General features: G+C 40.1%; 1 protein-coding gene across 4 annotated transcripts in view; it reads left to right on the forward strand.

Annotated features, from left to right (window-relative positions):
* CDC16 (cell division cycle 16) overlaps positions 1 to 15,533 on the forward strand; it is a 30,088-nt gene extending 14,555 nt beyond the window's left edge. For 3 of the 4 annotated variants that reach the window (XM_058548556.1, XM_058548559.1, XM_058548557.1), the window contains 6 exons: positions 4,909 to 5,061; positions 6,503 to 6,566; positions 8,964 to 9,025; positions 10,294 to 10,429; positions 12,005 to 12,095; positions 15,051 to 15,533. In XM_058548556.1, the coding sequence (XP_058404539.1) occupies positions 4,909 to 5,061; positions 6,503 to 6,566; positions 8,964 to 9,025; positions 10,294 to 10,429; positions 12,005 to 12,095; positions 15,051 to 15,310 (766 nt within the window). In that variant the 3' untranslated portion in view covers positions 15,311 to 15,533. The remainder of the gene's footprint in view (positions 1 to 4,908; positions 5,062 to 6,502; positions 6,567 to 8,963; positions 9,026 to 10,293; positions 10,430 to 12,004; positions 12,096 to 15,050) is intronic. The other variant, XM_058548558.1, reaches the window with a different exon arrangement.
* The last annotated feature ends 6,745 nt before the right edge of the window (positions 15,534 to 22,278 follow it).

Here is a 22,278-nt window from a genome sequence, read left to right on the forward strand (position 1 = left end):
TGATTTCTTCTTTGAGTCATTGGTTATTTGTGTGTTGTTTAATTTCCAAATATTTGTGAATTTCCCAAATTTCCTTCTGTTATGATTTCTAATTTAATTCCATTGTGATTGGAGAACATACTTTGTGTGATTTCAACCCTTTTAAATTATTGAAGCTTGTTTCATGACCTAACCTGGTCTATCCTAGAGAACATTTCGGGGCACTTGAGAACTCTGCTCTTGTTGGATGCAGTGTCTGTAGCTGTCCCTTAGGTCTAACTGGGTTAGAGTGCTGTTCATGTCTTCTATTTCTTGTTGTCTTCTGCCTACTTATTCTATTCATTACTGCAAGTGGGGTATTAAAGTCTCCAACTGCTCTTGGCGAATTGTCTATTTGTCCGTCAACTTCTGGCAGTTTCTGCTCATGTGTTTTGAGTCTCTGTTAGGTCTTGATAGGTTGATTCTTTCATCGTTATAAAATGTCCGTCATTATCTCTAGTAACAAATTTTGTCCTAAGTCTGTTCTGTCTGATATTAGTATAGTCACACCAGCTCTCCTTTCTTAGGGTTTGTATGGTATATCTGTTTCCATCCTTTTACTTTCAACTTGTTCATGTCTTTAAATGTGAAGTATGTCTCTTGTAGACGACATAGAGGTGGATCGTGGTTTTATTATCTGTTCTGCCGATTTCTTGCCTTTTGATGGATTTTTATCCATTTATGTATAACGTAATTACTGGTAAGGTAGGATTTATTTTTGCCATTTTGTTCTGTTTTTTAAGATGTCTTATGTCTTTTGTTCTTCTATTGCTCATTACTGCCTTCTTTTGTGTTAGATATTTTGTAATGTCCATTTTAATTTCCTGGTTTTTTCTTCCACAGTGTTTTTTAGTGGTGTGTGGAGTTTCCGATCCTTCTCTGGGCACACCACCCTCCCAGCCCCTCAGTGTGTTCACCAGCCTGAAAGCTCTCCGAGTCTTATTGTTCAAGTGTGGTGTTTTTTTGTTTTTTTTTTTTGTGAGGAAGATCAGCCCTGAGCTAACATCCATGCCAATCCTCCTCTTCTTGCTGAGGGAGACCGGCCCTGAGCTAACATCTATTGCCAATCCTCCTCCTTTTTTCCCCCTTTTTCTCCCCAAAGCCCCAGTAGATAGTTGTATGTTGTAGTTGCACATCCTGCTAGTTGCTGTATGTGGGACGCCACCTCAGCATGGCCAGACAAGTGGTGCCTTCGTGCGCGCCTGGGATCTGAACCCGGACCGCCAGTAGCAGAGCTCGAACACTCAACTGCTAAGCCACGGGGCAGGCCCCTCCAGTGTTAGAGCTCAGTCTCCAGCCGTCCCCTTCCCGGTGGCCAGTGGGTGAGGCTGAATGTTCCAGCCCTCTCATCGCTGGGTCTTTCTGGTGACCATCCTCATCCTGAGGCTCTAGGGGCCCCACCCTCAGTTACCTCCATTAGCATAAACTCAGGTCTGATCCAGAGGGGCTCATTATGAATAATGAAAGACACTCCTGTCACTCAGGAAAGTGCAAGGGCTGTAGGACCTGTGTGCCAGGAACCCAGGACAAAGACCAAGCATATTTCTCTCTTGACCACGCCAGCCTGATTTCAGTAGTATACAAAAACTTGACTCCAGTGTAGCTCTGTTCCCTCCTGTCTCCTTGGTGCTGTTTTTGTTTTACAAATTACATCTTATCCCTTATAAGCCCATCAACATAGGTTTATAATTATTGTTTTATCAGTTGTCTTTTAAATCAGAAGAAAAAGAGTTGCAAACAAAAATATACTGTCTTATATTTACCTATGTGGTTACTTTTACTAAACTATTTTTGTGTGTGGATTTGTGTTACTGTTCAGTATCCTTTCATTTCGCCTGAGGGACTCGCTAGAATTTTTTGTTGGGCAGGTCTGCTGGCTACGAATTCTCTGAATTATATATTGTTATAATTATTACTGTATGTAATTTTGTTGTTCAAAGAAGCTGTGAGGAGAGCAAGTATAAATTTATATCATTTATTATATTAACGTCATTTACTGTTTCTAGTTCCCTTCGTTTGTTCTTGTGGATTTAAGGTACTGTCTCGTGTCACTTTCTTACTGCACTATAGCTTTGCTCTTACCCACTTTCTTTGTGCCATTATTGGTAAACATTATATTTCTGTATATGATAGGCCCAATAATACAGTTATATCCGTATTGTTTCATGCAGTTGCCTTTTAAGTCTGTTAGAGAAGAAAGAAGAAGAAATACACGTTTGTACTATCTTTTATAATTACATAATCACCTTTACTGGTATGCTTTACTTTTTCATGTGCATTAGACTTACTGTCTGGGGACATTTGCTTTCAGCCTGAAGAACTTCCTTTAGTATTTCTTGTAAGCTGAGCCTGCAACAAAATTTCTCAGTTTTTGTTTCCCTAAGAAAGTCTTAATTTCACCTTGATTTTCAAAGAATGGTTTGCTGGATATAAAGTTCTTGGTTGGCATTCTTTTTCTTTCAGCACTTTGAGTGTCATCCATCTGCCTTCTTGGCCTCCAAGTATTTGATTAGAAGTCAGGTGTTTATCTCATTGGGGATCTCTTGTATGTTATTAATTGTATTTTCTTACTTGATTCTTTTTCTTTTTTCTTTTTCAGTGGTTTGACTGTGATTTGGCTAGGTGTGGATCTCTTTAAGTTTATCCTTAGATTTTTTTGAGCTTTGGAATGTTTTTGGCCAGAATGTTTTTGGTTTCAAACATGCTTTCTGCCACTTACCTTCTCCCTTCGCCTTCTGTGGCTCTCCTTGTGCATATGTTGCTGTGCCTGGTGATGTCCTTCGAGTCTTGGAGGCTCTGTTCGTTTTTCTTCATTCTTTTATCTTTCTCTTCCGCAGACTGAATAATGTCTATCGACCTACCTTCAAGTTCGCTGATGGTTCTGCCTGTTCAAACTGCTCTTGAACCCTTCTAGTGAATTTTTTGTTTAGTTATTTTGCTTTTCAACTCCAGATTTTCTATTTGATTTTCTGTTACAGTTTTTATTTCTTGATTCTTCTGTTTGATTAGACATTGTTCACATTCTTTAGTTTCATAGATGACATAATTTCCTTTAGCTTCTTGAATGTTTAAAATAGCTTATTTAAAGTGTTTGTCTAGTAAGTCCAACATTGGGTCTTCCTCCAGGATCGTTTCTGTTGACTGCTTTCTCCCCCATCTGTTGCCATACTTTCCTGTTTCTTTGCATGTCTCTTTATTTTTTGTTGAAACTAGACATTTAAAATAATATAATGTGGCAATTTGGGAAATTAGATTTACTCTACGCCACCCCAGAGTTTGCTGTTGTTGCTGTTTGTTTGGTGGCTTTGCTGGAAAATTCTGTACACTCTGTGTCCTTTGTCATATGAGGCCACTGAAGCCTCTGCTCAGTTAGCTTAGTGGTTTCCTTTTACATCTCACACCAGTAAGTCTTCCCCTCTTGGTTGAAGGACCCTGTACCTATATTGTGGCATGCCTTCAGTGTTCCTATAGTTGACAACTGCTTTAGCCTTCACTTCCTGCTTCACTAAGCCTCAAGGTCAGGCAGAGATGAGAGATTAGGGCCTTCTCCAGTCTGTCATGTGCATGCTTGTAGCCCCACACATATTGTGGCTTTCCAGATCACCAGGAATGTCTTGGAGCTCTTCAAAGGCCCCTATGGACATCTTATTCCCCAGATTTCCTTTTAAGTTTTTGGCCAGCCTTTTGTTTGCCTCAACTGGTATAGCTGCCTCAGGTTAATGTTAGACAGTTACTCCTGATTGTTTTCAGTCAATGCTCTGAGGATGGATCTTTTCTTGCTGAGTGATCTCTGAGTCAGGTCAAATAAAGACAGGCTGTGAGTGGGGCTTTTCCAGGGAGCTGCCAGATGGGTCAAATAGTGACAGTTCTCTGTGGGGTGTTTCAGGAGCTCCAAACTCGCTCTGTTGTCTCCAGTGGTTGCTAGGCTGCTGGTTTTCTAGACTTGCATGGAACTGGAAAAGGGAGATGGGACTAGGACAAGTTAAAACATCACGAAGTTTGCTGTTCTTACTGAGACTCAGCTGTTTTTCTAGAGTATACACTCCTCAGATTGTTGTAAGCCTTTGGTTCACTTCCAAAATTCTGAAAAAGTTTATTTTGACAATTTTTGGCAGTGTTCTTGTTGCTTTTATGGAGGAGTGGAGTTTTGGAGGTCCTTACCTTGCCATTTTGGAAGTAGTTCCTGCAAGTAAATACTTTTAGAGGGTTCTTCATGACGTTCTGTAAATGATAGACTCTTGAGTCATGATTCTAGATTAGAACCAGAGCTCACGCCAACCAGTCAGTGAGCATTTGTTGACGTTCTCAGCTCTGTCTTTCTTGAGTACTTACTCCATGCCTAGAACGCTTTCATAGGTATGAAAATAGAATATGCATGACACAGTTCAGAAGTCTTTGGTGTAGGACTGATAATAACTGATACAATGGGAATCCACACGAGGGAGAGCCATTTAGGTTAGAAAGTCAGAAGCAGCTTCATAAAGGGAAGTGGAACTTGAGTCATGATGGATTAGTGGTGCTGAGTTAATAAAGGAGAACGAGAAAGACAGTCTAGGCTGGGTGGGTGACCTTAGCATAGTGGACGAAGACAGGCAGCATAGACATGCCCTTCTGCTTTAGAGGGCTTTTGTGTTTGTTTTTTACTGTAGAATAATGAAAAATAAAGGTAAGTAGGTTGCTCATAGATTCTAGAAGTGGTAGCTAATTAGTCTAAAAACCCATTATTCATTCATTAAATATTCGTAAACAAAGTGTTAGGAAAAAAGTAAACACTCTGTTCTTGGCTATGTTTAAATTATTTTGCAGGCAGGCTTTGAAGTTGATAAATTAATTTCTGCTGAATTAGAAAGTTTTTGGTGTTGAATATGTGAAATTTTCCAATATTTTTAGGTGCCATTTGCCAATGCTGTACATCGGACTAGAATATGGATTGACCAATAACTCAAAATTGGCTGAGAGGTTCTTTGGCCAAGCTCTGAGCGTTGCACCAGAAGACCCTTTTGTCATGCATGAGGTTGGCGTGGTTGCCTTTCAGAACGGAGAGTAAGTACTGAAGCCACACCCTTCTGTTCCCTTCGTAAACAGAGTGAAATCTCAGTCACTGGAGGGTAACTCTACAGAGTGAGTCTTCAGTTGCTTTTTGTTTTTAAATGTGTACATTTTAGGAAAAGGAGGTGGACAGTTAAAAAAATAAAATAGAAAGTGTTGTCTTGGATTTCTTTAAAAATACTAACCCTGAGTGCCAGTCCCCTTGGATGTGGGCTTCCACAGGTCCTTAGTTGCAAGACTGGACAGTTGCTGTGAACTCTGTCCAGTCACTGAACCCCAGAGGGTGGCCTGGAGGCACTGCAGAATCCTTAATCATCTCCTTGTTGATTAGGAGTTGGATTCATACATTTGAGGGGGATTTTCCACAATTTTGAAACAAAATGTTTTCTGTTTAGTTGCCAGTTAATCTGAAAATTAAACTAATTAAAATGGCCCAGTCTCAGAGTTTCCTGGTCAATTGAGGCATTACTGTAGCCTTGGATATTTGTAGAATAAGTAATTCACTGTTAAAGAGAAAAATATCTATAGTCCTTTGCGTTAATTTATACATAAATTTAAAAACAGTAAATTAGTACTACTGTAGTGTTTTTTGTGGCGCGTATGTGTGTTCTAAAAATTGGATTACCTAGTATTTGTAAAAGAAAGTTTGGAGCTTTTTTTAATAATGTGTAGTAATAATTTAATGTTCAGTCAGTTTATTCGTAACCCAAAATCAACACACTGCTTTCATGTATGCAGACATGTGTGTGTTCCCAGCTGAGCTCAAACAAGATAATGCTCTGCCTTTTATTTTCACTTTCTTTACTGTAACCAAAGTGTTCTTTTTGTGGGCTGTTTTGTGCCACATTTTTCTCATTTTTGTGCTTTTTATTGATGATTTCCCTGTTTAAAATTATCCCCAAGCGTAGTGCTGAAATGCTGCCTCGTGTTCCTAAGCGCAAGAAGGCTCTGATGTGCTTTGGAGAAAAGAGGTATTAGATGGCTTTGTCAAGGCCTGGGTTATGTGCTCTTGGCCCTGAGTTCAGTGTTGATGAATCAACAAGATAAGTTAAACAAGGTGTCGTGAAACAGAAACAGATATAAAACTGGTTATAACAGTGGATGAAATGTGACCAGAGGTCTGTAGGAAGCTAACCCTGTGTTGCTGCTGGGAGCAGTGGTTCACTATTCGCCAAAGCAGTGTTCACGGTGACTTTATAGAACATGATTACTGAGAATAATGAGAATCGACTGTCTCCTAAAATCTTGAACTCCTGTGATGTTAATGCCATAAAATTAATCATTTATCTGACTTAAATTTGAGTTTTAATAAACTATTTACAGAAGTTTACATCATTTATTTTAGTATTGCTAGAAAGAGATACTCACATTTTTCTTAAAATGTTTACACTTACTAATTTTGGATAACGTGCAACCTTTTTTCCCTCTATTTTAGATGGAAAACAGCAGAAAAATGGTTTCTCGATGCTTTGGAAAAAATTAAAGCAATTGGGAATGAGGTATTCTTTGTAATATCTATAAATACACACACACTCCTAAGTATTTTTACTATTGAATAAGGAAACTAATATAGACAAATAATTGTCTTGCCTAGAAGATAATAACCTAATATTTATCATAACAAATGGCTTGTTAATGTTTGAGTTGTCAGGCAATGAGCTGTTCTACCACATGGTACAAAATGAGTTTGTGTCTAATTGAGAGGGCAGGTGTCGGCTGTTTGCTGCTTAAGAGACTAGTTTTGATAGTGGGAGAAATCGGAATATACTTGATGATTATTTGATGCGGGGCATATGTGATGGTTGGTGGAAGCTGGTGGCAACTGTAGCATCTAACATAATATGTCCTTCTCCAGAACTTAAAAGGGTCTCATCTGTGATTAATGAGTAAGTAAGCAGCAGGTCCCACTTCTGCAGGAATAGGGCCAGAAGTCATTCCACTTCAGACCTGTTGTTGCTCTCCCTTTCCTTGTACTTGGTATGTACTTAGACCTTTCAGTGTTTGAAATATTTAACTGGGTCTGTCGTATGAGAGATGTACCCTATGAATTTGTGCTCAATGTGGATGTGTATACACTGGTATTATTCTAAAATAATAACAATTTTAGATATTGTAAACCTCTGTAGGTAAGGAATTTGCATGTTGCTAATCTGGTTCCTGCTGCTTTTTGTTCATACCTGTTTTTGGTTTATTCTGTTCTGATCGTCAGTTCCCAGTTTCATTCTCTTCCTGTTTGGGCGCACTTGCCCATGGCCCACGTCTTCCTTGACTGTTAGTTCCTCTTTGCTGAGACAGACACAGCTCCCTTGGGCTGCCTGCCAGGTGGCAGTCTGCCTGTCCCCGTAGACCCAGCTGTGTTTATTTTGGTCTCTTCTTATTGTCATATGAACTTAAAAACACTGTTTCTGTGTGTTTGCACATATATGTGTATAAAGCAGGTTCTTCCACAGCTCAGTCTTGGTGGTCTGGATAATACATGTGTTTTTGTTAATATAGGGTTGCCACTTATCACCTTGGTAATTTTCAAAGAATTGAATACCTTAGGACCTTTCTCCTCAAACTGTACCAACCGTATCAGCACCCTCTGGGAGCTCGTTAGAAGTGCAGAATCTCAGATCTACTGAATCGAAATTGCAGTTTTAGCAAGATGCCCAGGTGGTTCCCATGCGCAGAAAAGTTTGAGACACAGTCATAAACCACACTTAACGTTGAAACTATGTTCTTAAAGTAATAGTTTTAAGTAAAAAAGCACAATACTTTTAAACTGTCAACATGCCCATTAAAAAGTTATGAAGAGGGGAAAATATGGTTTAACTTTAGTTATAAACTACAGCAAATGTCAGAATAGCCACAGGAAAGCAGTCATAAGTAAGAATCATAAAAGATTTGCTTTCATTCCCATGGGCTGTGCCTCCTGGAGCCAGGCTGAGGAGCGTAGAGAGTGTGGGTCAGATCTGTTTTATTTATTCAGTTCAGACTTACTTAATGCATGCCGACTGTGTCCTAAGCTCTGAGCTATGCGTTGGAAGGCAACAGAGAACTGGTTGATAATTTCCTGCCCTCAGATCTGTTGGGGAATGCAGATAAGTAAATTGGCAGTAATGATACAGTGCACAAAAAGGGCTGTGATGGAGGAAATAAAGAAACCCACACAGAGGAGCAGTTCACCTAGACTTGAGGGACCTCAATCCTAGAGGATGATCAGACTTTAGCCAGGGGAAAGTGAGGAGAAGGATATTGCAGGGGTAGAGAGTGGTGTGTGCAAATTTGGAGCTGATTCAGTATGGCTTGGATTTTGAGTTCACAGAGAATATCAAGAAATGGGGCAGGAGAGTTAGGAGTGGATCATTAAGGGCCTTGAAGCTGATGTAGAGTTTGCACCTTCTCCTGAGGTGGTGGGATGGAGCATGGTGAGACTTGTATGATTGGCCGGACAAGGCTGATGAACAAGCCTGGTGATTTCTGGGGGTCAGGGATGGCATGGGTGCTGTGGACTGAGTGTCAGGGCACTCAGAAAGGGGTTAAGGTGGGGGAGCTGGGGTGGCAGGAGAGAGAGGATAAGAGATCAGCATGTGGCACATTGAATTTGAAGTGCTTGTGAGATTTCTAAGTGGAAATATTTAGTAGGCAGAGGGAAAGCTCTGGGCCAGAGACACGAAATTTGAATTTCTTCAGCATAAATGGGCTCTTTAACAAAACTATGCTAATAAAATATTAGAGTCCTCAGGAAGGCTCATCTAGTAGAAAGAAAGATGGAAAGACCAACAAACATTCTTGCTTAGTGCTGTGCAGGCACCAGGAAAGAGCCCAACTCCCACAGAAATGTGAAATGATGCAAACATTCAAGCTGAAAAGTGACGTGTGTGAATCATGGGTTTGATGTTGCTGTGTTTTAGGTAACAGTTGACAAATGGGAACCTCTGTTGAACAACTTGGGGCATGTCTGCAGAAAACTTAAGTAAGTGAAGAGGAGCATTTTCAGAATATTCTTTGTGACTAAAAATTTATTTTGTGTGGCCTTTTCCATATTTTTCTTTTTTGAGATCCTCCAGCTTCCTTGTACTTGGCTGTTCAGATACAACAAGCGTCAAAATAATTGTTTTTAGTATCTCTACTGATACAATTTTATTTTAGAAACTTTCGAAATTTTAATAACTTGTTTTCTTATATTAAAAAATTTTAGTGATCAAAATTAATTTAAAAGAATTAGGACAGTAGCATCTAATTAAAACTACATCCATATTCTAACTCACTGTTTCCCTCTAGATACCAGTTTTGTGGTGTGATAAATAGGTAATGATTGAAAAATAGATTCTTTGGTTAAATAAGTGTGGGAATGGGGCCAGCCCCGTGGCTTGGCAGTTAAGTGAGCGCTCTCCGCTACTGGCGGCCTGGGTTCGGATCCAGGTGCACACCAAGTCACCGCTTATCCGGCCATGCTGAGGCAGCGTCCCACGTACAGCAACTAGCAGGATGTGCAACTACAACATACAACTATCTACTGGGGCTTTGGGGAGAAAAAGGGGAAAAAAAGGAGGAGGATTGGCTATAGATGTTAGCTCAGGGCCGGTCTTCCTCAGCAAAAAGAGGAGGATTGGCATGGATGTTAGCTCAGGGCTGATCTTCCTCACAAAAAAAAAGTGTGGGAAATACTAGGTTACTCCAAATTTAACAGGTTTTTCTATTTCAGGATTTCTTGGAGTCTTTATTGTGCATTACGAGCTGCAAAATTTTCCAGACTTTATTGAGCATAATATCTTTTTTTCACGAAAGATGTTACAGGGCAGGTTTTCCAGAGAACTTTGGGAGGTGCTGTGGCCAATCACTCCTTTGACCTTAAGGCAGCACTCCTGATGCCCGGGGCTTGTGTTCCCGTGAAGGAGGCCTTGCTACTGATAGGGCGCAGGCCTAAGAGTCAAGGATTAGATTCTGGTTCTGGTCTCCTGCCGAGCATCAAGGAATGCAGCTAATACCCTGCAGGAGCACCCTCAGCCAGCGGGGTGAGAGGGCAGGAGATGCATTTCAACACAGGCGCACAGAAGTGGACGTGCGGGACCGTTACAGTCTGGGCTGTTACTCTGGTAGAGAAAAGTGTGTCTATGTTTTTTCAGGATGAGTACTCATCTTAGACCTAGGAGTTGAGTGCTTTCCCTCTGCCCACTAATTGTTTTCTCTCTTTCTTCCCATTCTCTTCCCCTCCCCAACTGCCGTTCTCTTCTCTCACAGAAAGTATGCTGAGGCGTTGGATTATCACCGCCAGGCCCTAGTGTTGATTCCCCAGAACGCGTCCACCTACTCTGCCATCGGCTACATCCATAGTCTAATGGGCAACTTTGAGAATGCCGTGGACTATTTCCATACAGTATGTCTTTTGTCTGTACCTGACTTGGAAGCTGGTTAACACTTACCACTTCTCTTCTTTTTTTTTTGAGAAGATCTTTTCTGGGCAATATTCTGTTACCTTACCATTTTAAAATTCTGCAGGCAACCTTGTATTTTGTTCTTTTCTTTGCAAAGAAAGGTGTGTGCATGTTGTGCAACACTCATCAGGTTAGAAACAAACGTGAGGCTTGTCCTAAGTGTGCGGTGACCTTTGTCAGCCCAGTCTGAACTGGCATTATGTCGAGGTGGGGAGCACAGAGTTCCTGTTGCACAGTGAGAGCACTTTAGGACCTTATGACTTATAATTAATTCCCTGAGGTCTCTTCATTAGATGAACAAGACAATCTGTGTTTGTCACAGGAAAGAATCTCTCCTTAATCCATACACTATATTTCGTCAAATCTAAGACGCTGTTAATAAGCAAGATGACCACACAAAAAAAATATGCTGCCGTTTAAACTTTAACATAATTCTGTCCTATCACTTAGTTTTTACGTACTTAGAAAAAGTGCTCTTTTGGACATATTAGGACATAGATTTTTATCAGGAATCACTCTAGTACCTACATAAATAAGAAAATATAAGTGAAATAGTTAAGATATTCAGTTCTTCACATTCAGAGTTTGGTTCTTCTAGATCACTTTTGTACCAGGTGGTCAGTATCCCTGTTTTCCCAAAATAGTGCCCTGATGCCGACACACTCGCCCCACTCTTGACTCAGGTTCCTCCCAGCCAAAAACAATGGCTCTGCAAATGTTATCTTGCCAAAAGGTGTCAACAGAAGGATTTTAGGCAATGACCGCAATTCATGTATCTTCTTGGAGTGTTCCTCATGTAGCCTGTGGTCTAGTGTGTGCCATCAACATGGCCACCAAGTCCGCGCTGCTCACGCAGGACACCCTCATCACAGCTGCGGCCGCCTGATGGCAGTACTGGAAAACCACCAGTTGTCAGACAGCCTAAGTTCAGAAATGTTTGAATTTTAAAAATTGTGGGTCTTAGAATTGATGAAATGATGGTATTTGGAGAAGGAAAGAAAATACAATATTTGAGAGATAAATTTGCGAGTGATAGCTTCGTAACTGATTTTCCAGGTTCGGTTAGAGCTTTTTAGGTGAGATGAAGTCCTGAGGGTGCCGCTGTGATCCCCAGAGTGCTGAGCTCATCAGGTGTGGGCTAAGCAGGTGTCTGGGTTGCATGATCTTTTAAGTATGTGATCTGAGTACTGTATAATTCACCTCTCTTTGTGATTGAGTTAATACAGAAGGCTTAGAGGCCTCTTGGTGGAGATGCGGTTTTTTTAAGTCTTTTCAGAGGAGGGGAATTCCAAACAAAAACTAGAGAAGTGTGAGGGGCCTCCAGCTACCCGTTGCCCCACTTCAGTGGCCGTCAGATCATGGCCGCTCTTGTTTTAGCTGTGTCCCTGCCAGCAGCCTTCCCTACCCCACCCTGGATGCCTTGGAATACTTTGAATTGAGTCCTGTGGGAATATTTTGAAACAAAAGAAAACGAAATACATTTTCTTGTAATGACGATGCTGAATTTTTTCTGGCAGGCCCTTGGTCTTAGGCGAGATGACACATTTTCTGTTACAATGCTTGGTCATTGCATTGAAATGTACATTGGTGATTCTGAAGCTTATATTGGTAAGAGTATAATTACTGTTATTGACATTGTATTCCATGTTTTAGATTGCTCTATATCTCTGTTTGGGTTTCTCAGATTCTCATGTAAGGTTCTAAGTTTGTCTTTCTAACCATTCTAACTACATTAATATCAAGAAACTCTTATTTATTTTGTTGGAACAATGCTATGGGAATTAATGACTCGTTAAGTATCCATTTAGTTTAAAATTGCTAGAGTACTTGCTGGATGCAAATATTATTAGAGAACGTGCGTCAAGAGCATTGTGATAGACAAGAGTCAGTCTGGTTACATAATGGAAAAAAATCTTGGAGACATTTTTCTAATAAACAAGTGAAAGGGCTCTGGCCTTAATGTTTTATAATGCAGGGTATAGCATATGAATCTTTACATTTCAGTGGAATAGTAAGTTGGCTTACATTCACACTATAGTGCTATGTAATTCTTTAAATTTTTTTAATGATAAGCAAGTCATAAGTTTGGATGGAATTGCTGTACTTGGGCACTCATTTAGTTATAAACATTGTAAAGAGGGTGCAATGAGGTTAAATTTGAGATCTGAACTTGAGGCAAAGATTTCTTTAACAGAATGTAAAACCATGAGAGGGAAAAAATGTTAAATTAGGCTTCAATAAAATTAAGAACTTCTGTTTGTCAAAAACACTATTAAGAGTGAAAAGGCATGTCATAGACTGGGAAAAGTTACACAGTACAGACTCATCGAAGAACTTGTATCTGGAATACAAAGAAATCCTACAAATCAATGAGAAAAAGTTCAATCAAAAATGAGCAAAATACTTGAACAGGAGCTTCACCAAAGAGGATATCCAGAAAGTTACAAAGCAAATGAAAGTGCTTGATATCATTACTTACAGGGAAATGGAATTAACACCATAATGAGATACCACTGCACACCTGCCAGATGACTAAAGATGAAAAATACGGGTAGTACCTAATGTTGGCCTTGATACAGTGCAACTGGAACTCTTGTATATTACTGATTATTGGTAGGGTTATAAACAGGTAAAACCTCTTTGGAAAACTGTTTAACACATCTACAAAAGTTAAACAGGCCTATGGTATCAGTTATCTGTTGCTGCCTAACAAACTACTCCAGCCAACAAAGATGTATTGTTTCTTGCCATTCTGTGGGTCACTTGGTGGCTCGTTTGCTGATCTCATGCACTTATGTGGCCGAGGTCAGCAGGCACTCGGCATGGCTGGTGGTCTCAGATGGCCTCATACACAGGCGAGGGCCTCAGCTGACACAGCTGGGCCTCTCCAGGGGTCTTCAGTGCATGGTGGTCGCAGGGTTCTAAAGGATAAGAACTAAAACTTTAAGACCTCTTGAAAGCTGGAAGTTGCACAAAATCACTTCCATCACATCCTGTTCATCAAAAGGAGTCGTGTGATTAAGTGCAGAGTCAGTGGGGGGGCTATGTAAAGGGCGTGGGTGCTGGGAGGTGTATTCACTGGGAGTGTTAGGGTGGCGATCTACTCCCAGGTATGTGCCAGCAGAAACAAGTGCCTGGGTAAGCCAGAATTCACACACAGGGTTGTTCACAGCAGCTCTGTTCATAGTAGCACCTGACTGGAAATCACCGAATGTCCCCTCTTAAGAGAATGGAGAATAGCTGTGGTAGACTCATACAGTAGAATCCTGCACAGTTAAAGGGACTAACTACTGAATTGTGTTGTAACATAGATCAGTCTCACTAATTTTGACAAAAAGGGAATAGATACTGGTTAATTCCATTTATACAAAGATTAGTAATAAGCAAAGCTAATTGATGGTGATAGAAAAATCAGATCAGTGGTTACTTTTAGCTTGGGAAAGGGAAGTAGTCTCTAGAAGGGGCATGAGGTGGTTGTCTAAGAGCTGGAAATGTTCTGCTTTTGATCTGGTAGTGGTGATGTGGGTTATACATAGGTGAGAATTCATCAAGCTGTGCCTACTTTATGGCTTGCAGGTTATGGCTCAATTTTTAAAAGTTAAAAAACAAAAAAAGAAACTTGAGCTCTGACATCCTAAAGACCCTGGGTTGAAATCTCAGCTCTACCACGCAGTAGCCTGTGGCTTTGGGGCAGGTCTGCACCTTAGCTTCTTCATTTGTTCCAGGCAGAGTTGTGACGCATAATTCCTGTAAAGCTAGGTAAGGTCTGGACACAGTACTGAGTAAGACAGACTTTCCTGTTGTCACAAAGGTAATGATCTTACAGAGGAGATTTCCAAGTGTATTGTTCATGATGAACCATTTTTTTTTTGAAGTATAATTGAGGTATAATTGATATACAACATGATGTTAGTTATGTACAACATAATGATTCAATATTTATGTTTATTGCAAAATGATCACCACAATAGATCTAGTTAACGTCTGTCACTATACCTAGTTAGAAAGTTTTTTTCTTGTGATGAGAACTTTTAAAATCTACTGTCTTAGCAACTTCAAATGTGCAATACATTATTATTAACTTTAGTCACCATGCTGTACTATTTTTATTTTTAGAAGGCTTGCATGTCATTATCAGTCAAAGCACCTGTTAGTGAAAGCTATTAATTTGAATTGGGTAAAATTGTCATTTTACTTGTGTCAGAATTGATTGGACCTCATACATCTGTTGAAAATCTCATCCAGTATTCTTAAGGTTTGGTACTGGAGAACGTGTGGCTTCTGTGTGCGTGAGACTCGTGGCTCTCCAGATGCCGGGAAGGGGCCGCGGCAGTGTGGCTGCTGAGCCACACGTGCTCCTGCAGGGCTTCCCAGCAGTCTCCCTTGATACGAAAGAGAAAAAGAGGAGGAGGGAAGTGGTTGGGACACTTTTCCCCTGAGCTATACTTGGTTTCTTAAAGTACCGTTTGCCATAGACGATAGAGGCGGTGTCATGTAACGACGGAAATGGTGGCTTAAGGATGGAATTTCTTATTTTATTCTTCTTGTGGTGTTTCTTTTTAGGAGCAGACATTAAAGACAAATTAAAATGTTATGACTTTGATGTGCATACAATGAAGACACTAAAAAACATTATTTCACCTCCCTGGGATTTCAGGGAATTTGAAGTAGAGAAACAGACTGCGGAAGAAACGGGGCTTGCACCCCTGGAAACCTCAAGGAAAACTCCAGATTCCAGACCCTCCTTGGAAGAAACCTTTGAAATTGAGATGAATGAAAGTGACATGATGTTAGAGACATCTATGTCAGACCACAGTACGTGATTCCCAACGGGCCCCAGTTCCGTTGTGTGCAGAGTAGGTCAGTGTTTCCTCACAGCCTTGTTATGTCTTAAAAATTTCCCATTTCTTACCATGAATCCAGACAATACCTCAATGTTTAGGAATGGAGACCTGCCTTAAGAGACTGGATTGCACGCCCTTGCAATAGATGTTTTCTGATTCTACAAAACAGTTATATGTAGTGGAATAAAGAAGATAAACCATCTATTATGTCTTTTTTCTTTTTCAGTAAACTTTTATTTTGGACTGAAATGAGATTTACGGAAAAGCTGCAGAGACAGTACAGAGCTTCCATATCCCCTCTGCCAGTTTCCCCGTGGTTAACATCTTACATTATGGTGGAACCTTTGTCATAACTGAGAAACCCACACTGGCATGTAACTAATAACTGCAGACTTCCTGTGGGTTTCAGTAGTTTTTCCATTAATGTCCTTTTTCTGCCCCAGCCTCCTGTCCAGGGCACACACCACATGTAGCCATTGTGCCTCCTTAGGCTCCTCTTGGCTGACAGTGTCTCAGACTCCTGTCTTTCATGACCTGGACGGGGTGAGGAGGAGTGGTCAGGTGTTCTGTAAAATGTCTCTCTATTTGAGTTCATTTGATGTATTTCTCATGATTGGACTAGGATTATGGGTTTCGGAAAAAAATACCACAGATGTGAACTAACTTTCTTGTCATGTCCTGGGGTTCATCATGGAGCATTGTGTCCTGGGGTTCATAGTATCAATATGATGTGTCACGGGTGGTGTTAACCTTGACCACTTGGTTACAATGGTGTCTGATGGTGTTTCTCTGTAAAGTTGCTGTTGTTCCCTTTCTATACTGTGTTCTGTAGAAGCAAGTCACTAAGTCAGCCTGTTCTCAGTGGCACCTTGGGGTTTAAGCTTCATCCCTGGGGGGGAACATCTGCACATATTTGGAATTATTCTGTGATGAAAATTTGTCTCTTTCCTATTTATTTATTCAATCATTTATCCATATGGACTCATGTATATGTATTTCATATTTTAGGTTAGAATCCTATACAATATTACTTATTTTGTGGCTTTGATTGTTTGAGCTTGGCTCCTGTGTTCCTATGACGTGCCCCCATCCATTTGTTTTTTGTTATTGTTTTTTTCTTTATTGTGGTAAAACATGTAACAGCAACTATGGACTTTAATTGAAGATCATGATCGCTATTGGTAACAAATGTACCACACCAGTGCAAGATGGGATATGGGGATGGGGTGTGTGTGGGAACTCAGTGCTTTCTCTTCCATCTTTCTGTAAACCTAGACTGCTCTAAGACATTGGGGGGGGTGTGTATGTATGTGTATACAGATATAGATAGATAGCCATTTTAACCATTTTCAAGTGTACAATTCAGTGGCATTTATTTCCAAATTTTTTTCGTTACCCAAACAGAGACTTTGTACCCATTAAGCAGTAACTCCCCACTCATCCACCCCCCACCATTTGGTAACCTCTAATCTGCTTTCTGTTTCTGAATTTGCCTATTCTAGATAATTCTGTATAAGTGCAGTCATACAATATTTGTCCTTTTTGTGTCTGGTTTATTTTACTTAGATTAATATTTTCAAACTTTATCCACGTTGTAGCTTTTATCAGAACTTCATTCCTTTTTATGGCTAAATAACGCTGTGTGTATATACCACACCGCCAATGGACTCTTGGGTTGTTTTGCATTTTGTCAAGAGTAATGTTGCTATAAACGTGTGTATAAATATCTGAGTCCCTGTTTTCAGTTCTTTTGGGTATATACCTAGGAGTGGAATTGCTGGGTCATATGATAATTCTGTGTTTAACTTTTTGAAGAACCAGCAAAATTTTTCCACAGCGGCTGCACTATTTTACTTTCCCACCACCCACCAACGCATGAGGGTTCCAATTGCTCCGAATCCTTACCAATGATTTTTACTCTTTCTTTTTTACTGTAGCCATCCTAATAGGTGGGAAGTGGTATCTCATTTTGGTTTGATTTGCGTTTCCCTAATGACTAGTGATGTTGAGCATCTCATCGTGTGCTTATTGGCCATTTGGAGAAATGCCTGTTCAGATCCTTTGCCCATTTTTAAATTGGGTTGTTTATCTTTTTGTTGTTGAGTTGTAGGAGTTCTTGATAGATTTTGGATATTAAACCCTTATCAGATGTATGATTTGCACATATTTTCTCCCATTCTTTGGGTTGTCTTTTCACTCTCTTGATAATGTCCTCTGATACACAAAAGTTTTGAATTTAATGAAGTTCAAGTTATCTATTTTTTCTTTTGTTGACTGTGCTTTTGGTGTCATATTTAAGGAACTATTGCCAAATCCAAGGTTATGCAGATTTTCACTTACGTTTTCTTCTAAGATTTTTACGGTTTTAGCTCTTAGATTTAGGTCTTTGATTCATTTTGAGTTAATTTTTATAAATGTTGTAGGTTAAGGGTTCAACTTCATTCTTTTGCATGAGGATATTCAGTTTTCCCAGCACCGTTTCTTGAAGACACTGTCTTTTCCCTATTGAAGCTTCTTGGCACCTGTGTTGAAAGTCAGTTGACAGTAAAGATGAGGGTTTATTTCTGGGCTCTGAATTCTATTCCATTGGTCCATATGTGTATCCTTATGCCAGTACCCACACTATTTTGATTACTATAGTTTGTAGTAAGTTTTGAAATTGGGAAGTAGTCTTCCAACTGTGTTCTTTTTCAAGATTGTTTTGGCTATTGTGGGTCCCTTGAATCTCCTTATGAATTTTAGAAGTTTTTTCCATTTCTGCAAAACAAATGCCATTGGGATTTTGATAGGGATTTCATTGAATTTGTATATCTTCTTAATATTATGTTGTCTAATCTATGAGGATGTCTTTCTATTTATGTCTTGTTTAATTTGTTTCAGCAATGTTTTATAGTTTTTGTTGTACAAGTCTTTCACCTCCTTGGTTAAATGTATTCCTAAGTATTTTATTCTTTTGAATGCTATTGTAAATGGAATTGTTTTCTTAGTTTCCCTTTCAGGTTGTTCATTTCTAGTGTATAGAAATACAACTGACTTTTTTGTGTGTTGACTTTGTATCCTGAATGTGTTTATTAGCTTCAACAGTTTGTATATGTGTGTGTGTGGATTCTTTTGAGTTTTCTGTGTAATAGGATCACATCATCTGCAGATAGAGGTAGTTGTACTTCTTCCTTTCCAATTTGGATGCCTTTTATTTCTTTTCCTTGTGTAACTGCTCTGGCTAGAATTCCAGTACTATGGTGAATAGAAGCGGCAAAAGTAGGCACCGTTGTCTTGTTCCTGATCTTAGAGGGAAAGCTTTCAGTCTTTTACCATTGAGTATGATGTTAGCTGTGAGTTTTTCATAGATGCCCTGTATGGTGTTGGAGAAATTCCCTTCTATTCCTGGTTTATTGAGTGTTGTTTTTTTAATCAACAGGAAGGGGTGCAGATTTTATCAGATGCTTTTTTTGGATCCATTGAAATGGTCAGGTGTAATGAGTTCTAGGATTTCAGGGCTGTTCGAGGAAAAGACATAAGCACAAGGTGGCAGTAGCACAGTTTATTTGGGGTAGCTTTACCTGAGCAGCACTTTGACAAGTTGTATGAGGGGGTAGCCCCTTGCATAGACAGCAGTGTGGGGCCACCACCCAGAAGGGGAAGAGGACACAGGAAGTCCTGGGGGGAGGGGAGTTACAGAGGCACTCACGTGTCTCAGTGATGTAGTAGCAGCACAGGAGGGAGTCTCTGGGGTGGGGGGGTCTGACATGCAGCACAGCAGGGAGTCTCAGGTGTGGGGTCCAAAGTGCAGCACAGCAGGGAGTCTCTGGGGTGAGGGGTCCAAAGTGCAGCACAGCAGGGAGTCTCTGGGGTGAGGGGTCCAAAGTGCAGCACAGCAGGGAGTCTCTGGGGTGGGGGGTCTGACATGCAGCACAGCAGGGAGTCTCTGGGGTGAGGGGTCCAAAGTGCAGCACAGCAGGGAGTCTGGGGTGGGGGGTCCAAAGTGCAGCACAGCAGGGAGTCTGGGGTGGGGGTCTGATGTGTAGCAGCAGCCTGGGGTCTTTTATCACCCCTGGGTTTGTCATATTTACAAATAAGACCAGCTGATACTGGGTGTAGTTTTGCCTGTATACAGAATGGGCAGGCTCTGGATGGCTAAAGACATGCTTGTTTGGGCTTCATTTAAAACAATTGCATGTGGGGGCCGGCCCCGTGGCATAGTGGTTAAGTGTATGCGCTCCGATGCTGGCAGCCCGGGTGGGGATCCCGGGCGTGCACTGAGGCACCGCTTGTCAGGCCATGCTGTGGCAGCGTCCCATATAAAGTGGAGGAAGATGGGCACAGGTGTTACCCCAAGGCCAGTCTTCCTCTGCAAAAAGAGGAGGATGGGCATGGATGTTAGCTCAGGGCTGATCTTCCTCGCACACACACACACTAAATAAATAAGTATTTTAAAAAAAGAAAACAGTTGCATGTGTAAATTTTGATTTCATGCTGGTGGGCTTTCGCTAACAGTCCCAGCCTGCTGTGAAGAAGTGAACAACATGGGGTCAGTATACAGGGGCCATCTTTGGCTCATTTATATCACATCTCGCAGGGTTTTTCCTTCATTCTGTTAACGTGGTGTGTCACGTTGATTGATTTTTGTGTGTTGAACTACCCTTGCAATCCTGGGATAAATCCCACTTGGCTGTGGTGTACGATCCTTTTACTATAGTGCTGAGTTCAGTTTGCTAATATTTTGTTGTGGAGTTTACACCTATATTCATAAAAGATATTTGTTTGTAGTTTTCTTGTAGAGTCTTTGTCTGGCTTTGTATCTGGTAATTCTGGCCTCATAGAATGAGTTAAGGAGTGTTCCCTCCTCCTCATTTTTTTGGAAATGTTTGAGAAGAATTGGTGTTAATTCTTTCAATGTTTGGTAGAATTAACCGGTGAAGACATCTGGTCCTGGGCCTTTCTATGTTGGGAGGTTTTTGATTACTGATTCAATCTCCTTACTTGTTACAGCTATTTCTTCTTGAGACAGTTTTGGTAGTTTGTATGTTTCTAGGAATTTGTCCATTTCATCCAGGTTATTCAATTTGTTGGTGTACAGTTGTTCCTAGTTTCCTGTTGTAATCCTTTCTATTTCTGTGAAGTAAGTAATAATTTTCCCTCTTCCATTTTATGATTTTAGTAATTTGAGTTTTCTCTCTTTTTTCCTTAATCTGGCTAAAGGTTTGCCAATTTTGTAGATCTTTTCAAAGAACCAACTTTTGATTTTGTTGTCTTTCTCTGTTGTTTTTCTAGTCTCTATTTCATTTGCACTCAAATCTTTATTTCTTTCCTTCTGCTAGCTTTGGGTTCAGTTTGCTCTTCTTTTTCTAGTTCTTTAAGGTGTACAATTAGGTTATTGAATTAAGATTTTTTTTTCTTTTAAACGTAGGCATTTACAACTGTAAGTTTCCCTCTGAGTACTGTTTTTGCTGCATCCCATAAGTTATGATATCTTATGTTTTTGTTTTCATTTGTCTAATGTATTTTCTAATTTTCCTTGTGATTTCTTTTTTGACCCATTGGTTGTTTAAGAGTATGTTATTGAATTTCCACATATTTGTGATTTTTCTAGTTTCTCTTCTATTATTCATTTCCAATTTCATTCCATTGTGGTTGGAAAGGATACTTTGTGCAATTTCAGTCTCTCTGAGTGTATTAAGGCTTCTTGTGGCCTAATTTATGGTCTATCCTGAAGAACGTGTTCTGTTCACTTGAGAAGATTGTGTATTCTGCTTTTGTTGGGTGGAGTGTTCTGTATGTCTGTTAGGTCTACTTGGTTTATAGTGTTGTTCAAGTTTTCTGTTTCCTTATTGATCTTCTGCCTACTTATTCTGTCTATTGAAAGTGGAGTGTTGAAGTCTCCAGCTGTTATTGTAGAACTGTCTATTTTCCCCTTCAATTCTGTCAGTTTTTGCTTCATGTATTTTGGGCCTTTCTTTTTTTTTTTTTTTTTTTGAGGAAGATCAGCCCTGAGCTAACATCCATGCTAATCCTCCTCTTTTTGCTGAGGAAGACCAGCTCTGAGCTAACATCTATTACCAATCCTCCTCCCCCCCCCCCAAAGCCCCAGTAGATAGTTGTATGTCATAGTTGCACATCCTTCTGGTTGCTGTATGTGGGACGCGGCCTCAGCATGGCCAGAGAAGCGGTGCGTCGGTGCGTGCCTGGGATCTGAACCCAGGCTGCCAGTAGTGGAGCACGCGCAGCTAACTGCTAAGCCATGGGGCTGGCCCTGGGGCTTTCTTATTAGATGCATATATGTTTATACTTGTTATAACTTCTTGATGGATTGACCTTATTATCAGTATATAATGTCTTTTTTTGTCTCTTATAACAGTTTTGACTTAAAGTCCATTTTATCTGATATTAGTATAGCCAGCCCAGCTCTCTCAGTTACTATTTACATGGAATATTTTTTCCCATGCTTTTACTTCCCACCTCTTTGTGTCTTTATATCTAAAGCAAGTCTCTTGTAGACAGCATACAAATGAATCATACGTTTTTTATCATTCTGCTTTTTAATTGAAGAATTTAATCCATTTATATTTGAAGTAATTACTGCTAAGGAAAGATTTACTTCTGCCATTTAGCTGTTTGTTTTCTTTATGTCTTGCATGTTTTTTGTTCCTCAGTTCCTCTTTTACTGCCTTAGTCTGTATTTAGTTGATTTTTGTGTGTGGTGTGCCATTTTGATACTCTCCTTTTCCGTATATTTTTTAGTTTTTTTTTTTTTTTTTTTTGCTAACTTGGAGATTACAATTTACATCTTAAACTCATAACAGCCTAGTTTCAGTAATTCCAGTTTAGTTTCAGTAGCGTACAGACACTGCTGCTCTACACCTGCACCCCCTCCCTTTGATATTGTTATTGTCACAGGTTAATCTTTATTTGTTATTTTCCCATTAACATTGATTTATAATTATTGTTTT

This window comes from Diceros bicornis, chromosome 9, assembly GCF_020826845.1.
Source record: "Diceros bicornis minor isolate mBicDic1 chromosome 9, mDicBic1.mat.cur, whole genome shotgun sequence".
Lineage (NCBI taxonomy): Eukaryota > Metazoa > Chordata > Mammalia > Perissodactyla > Rhinocerotidae > Diceros > Diceros bicornis.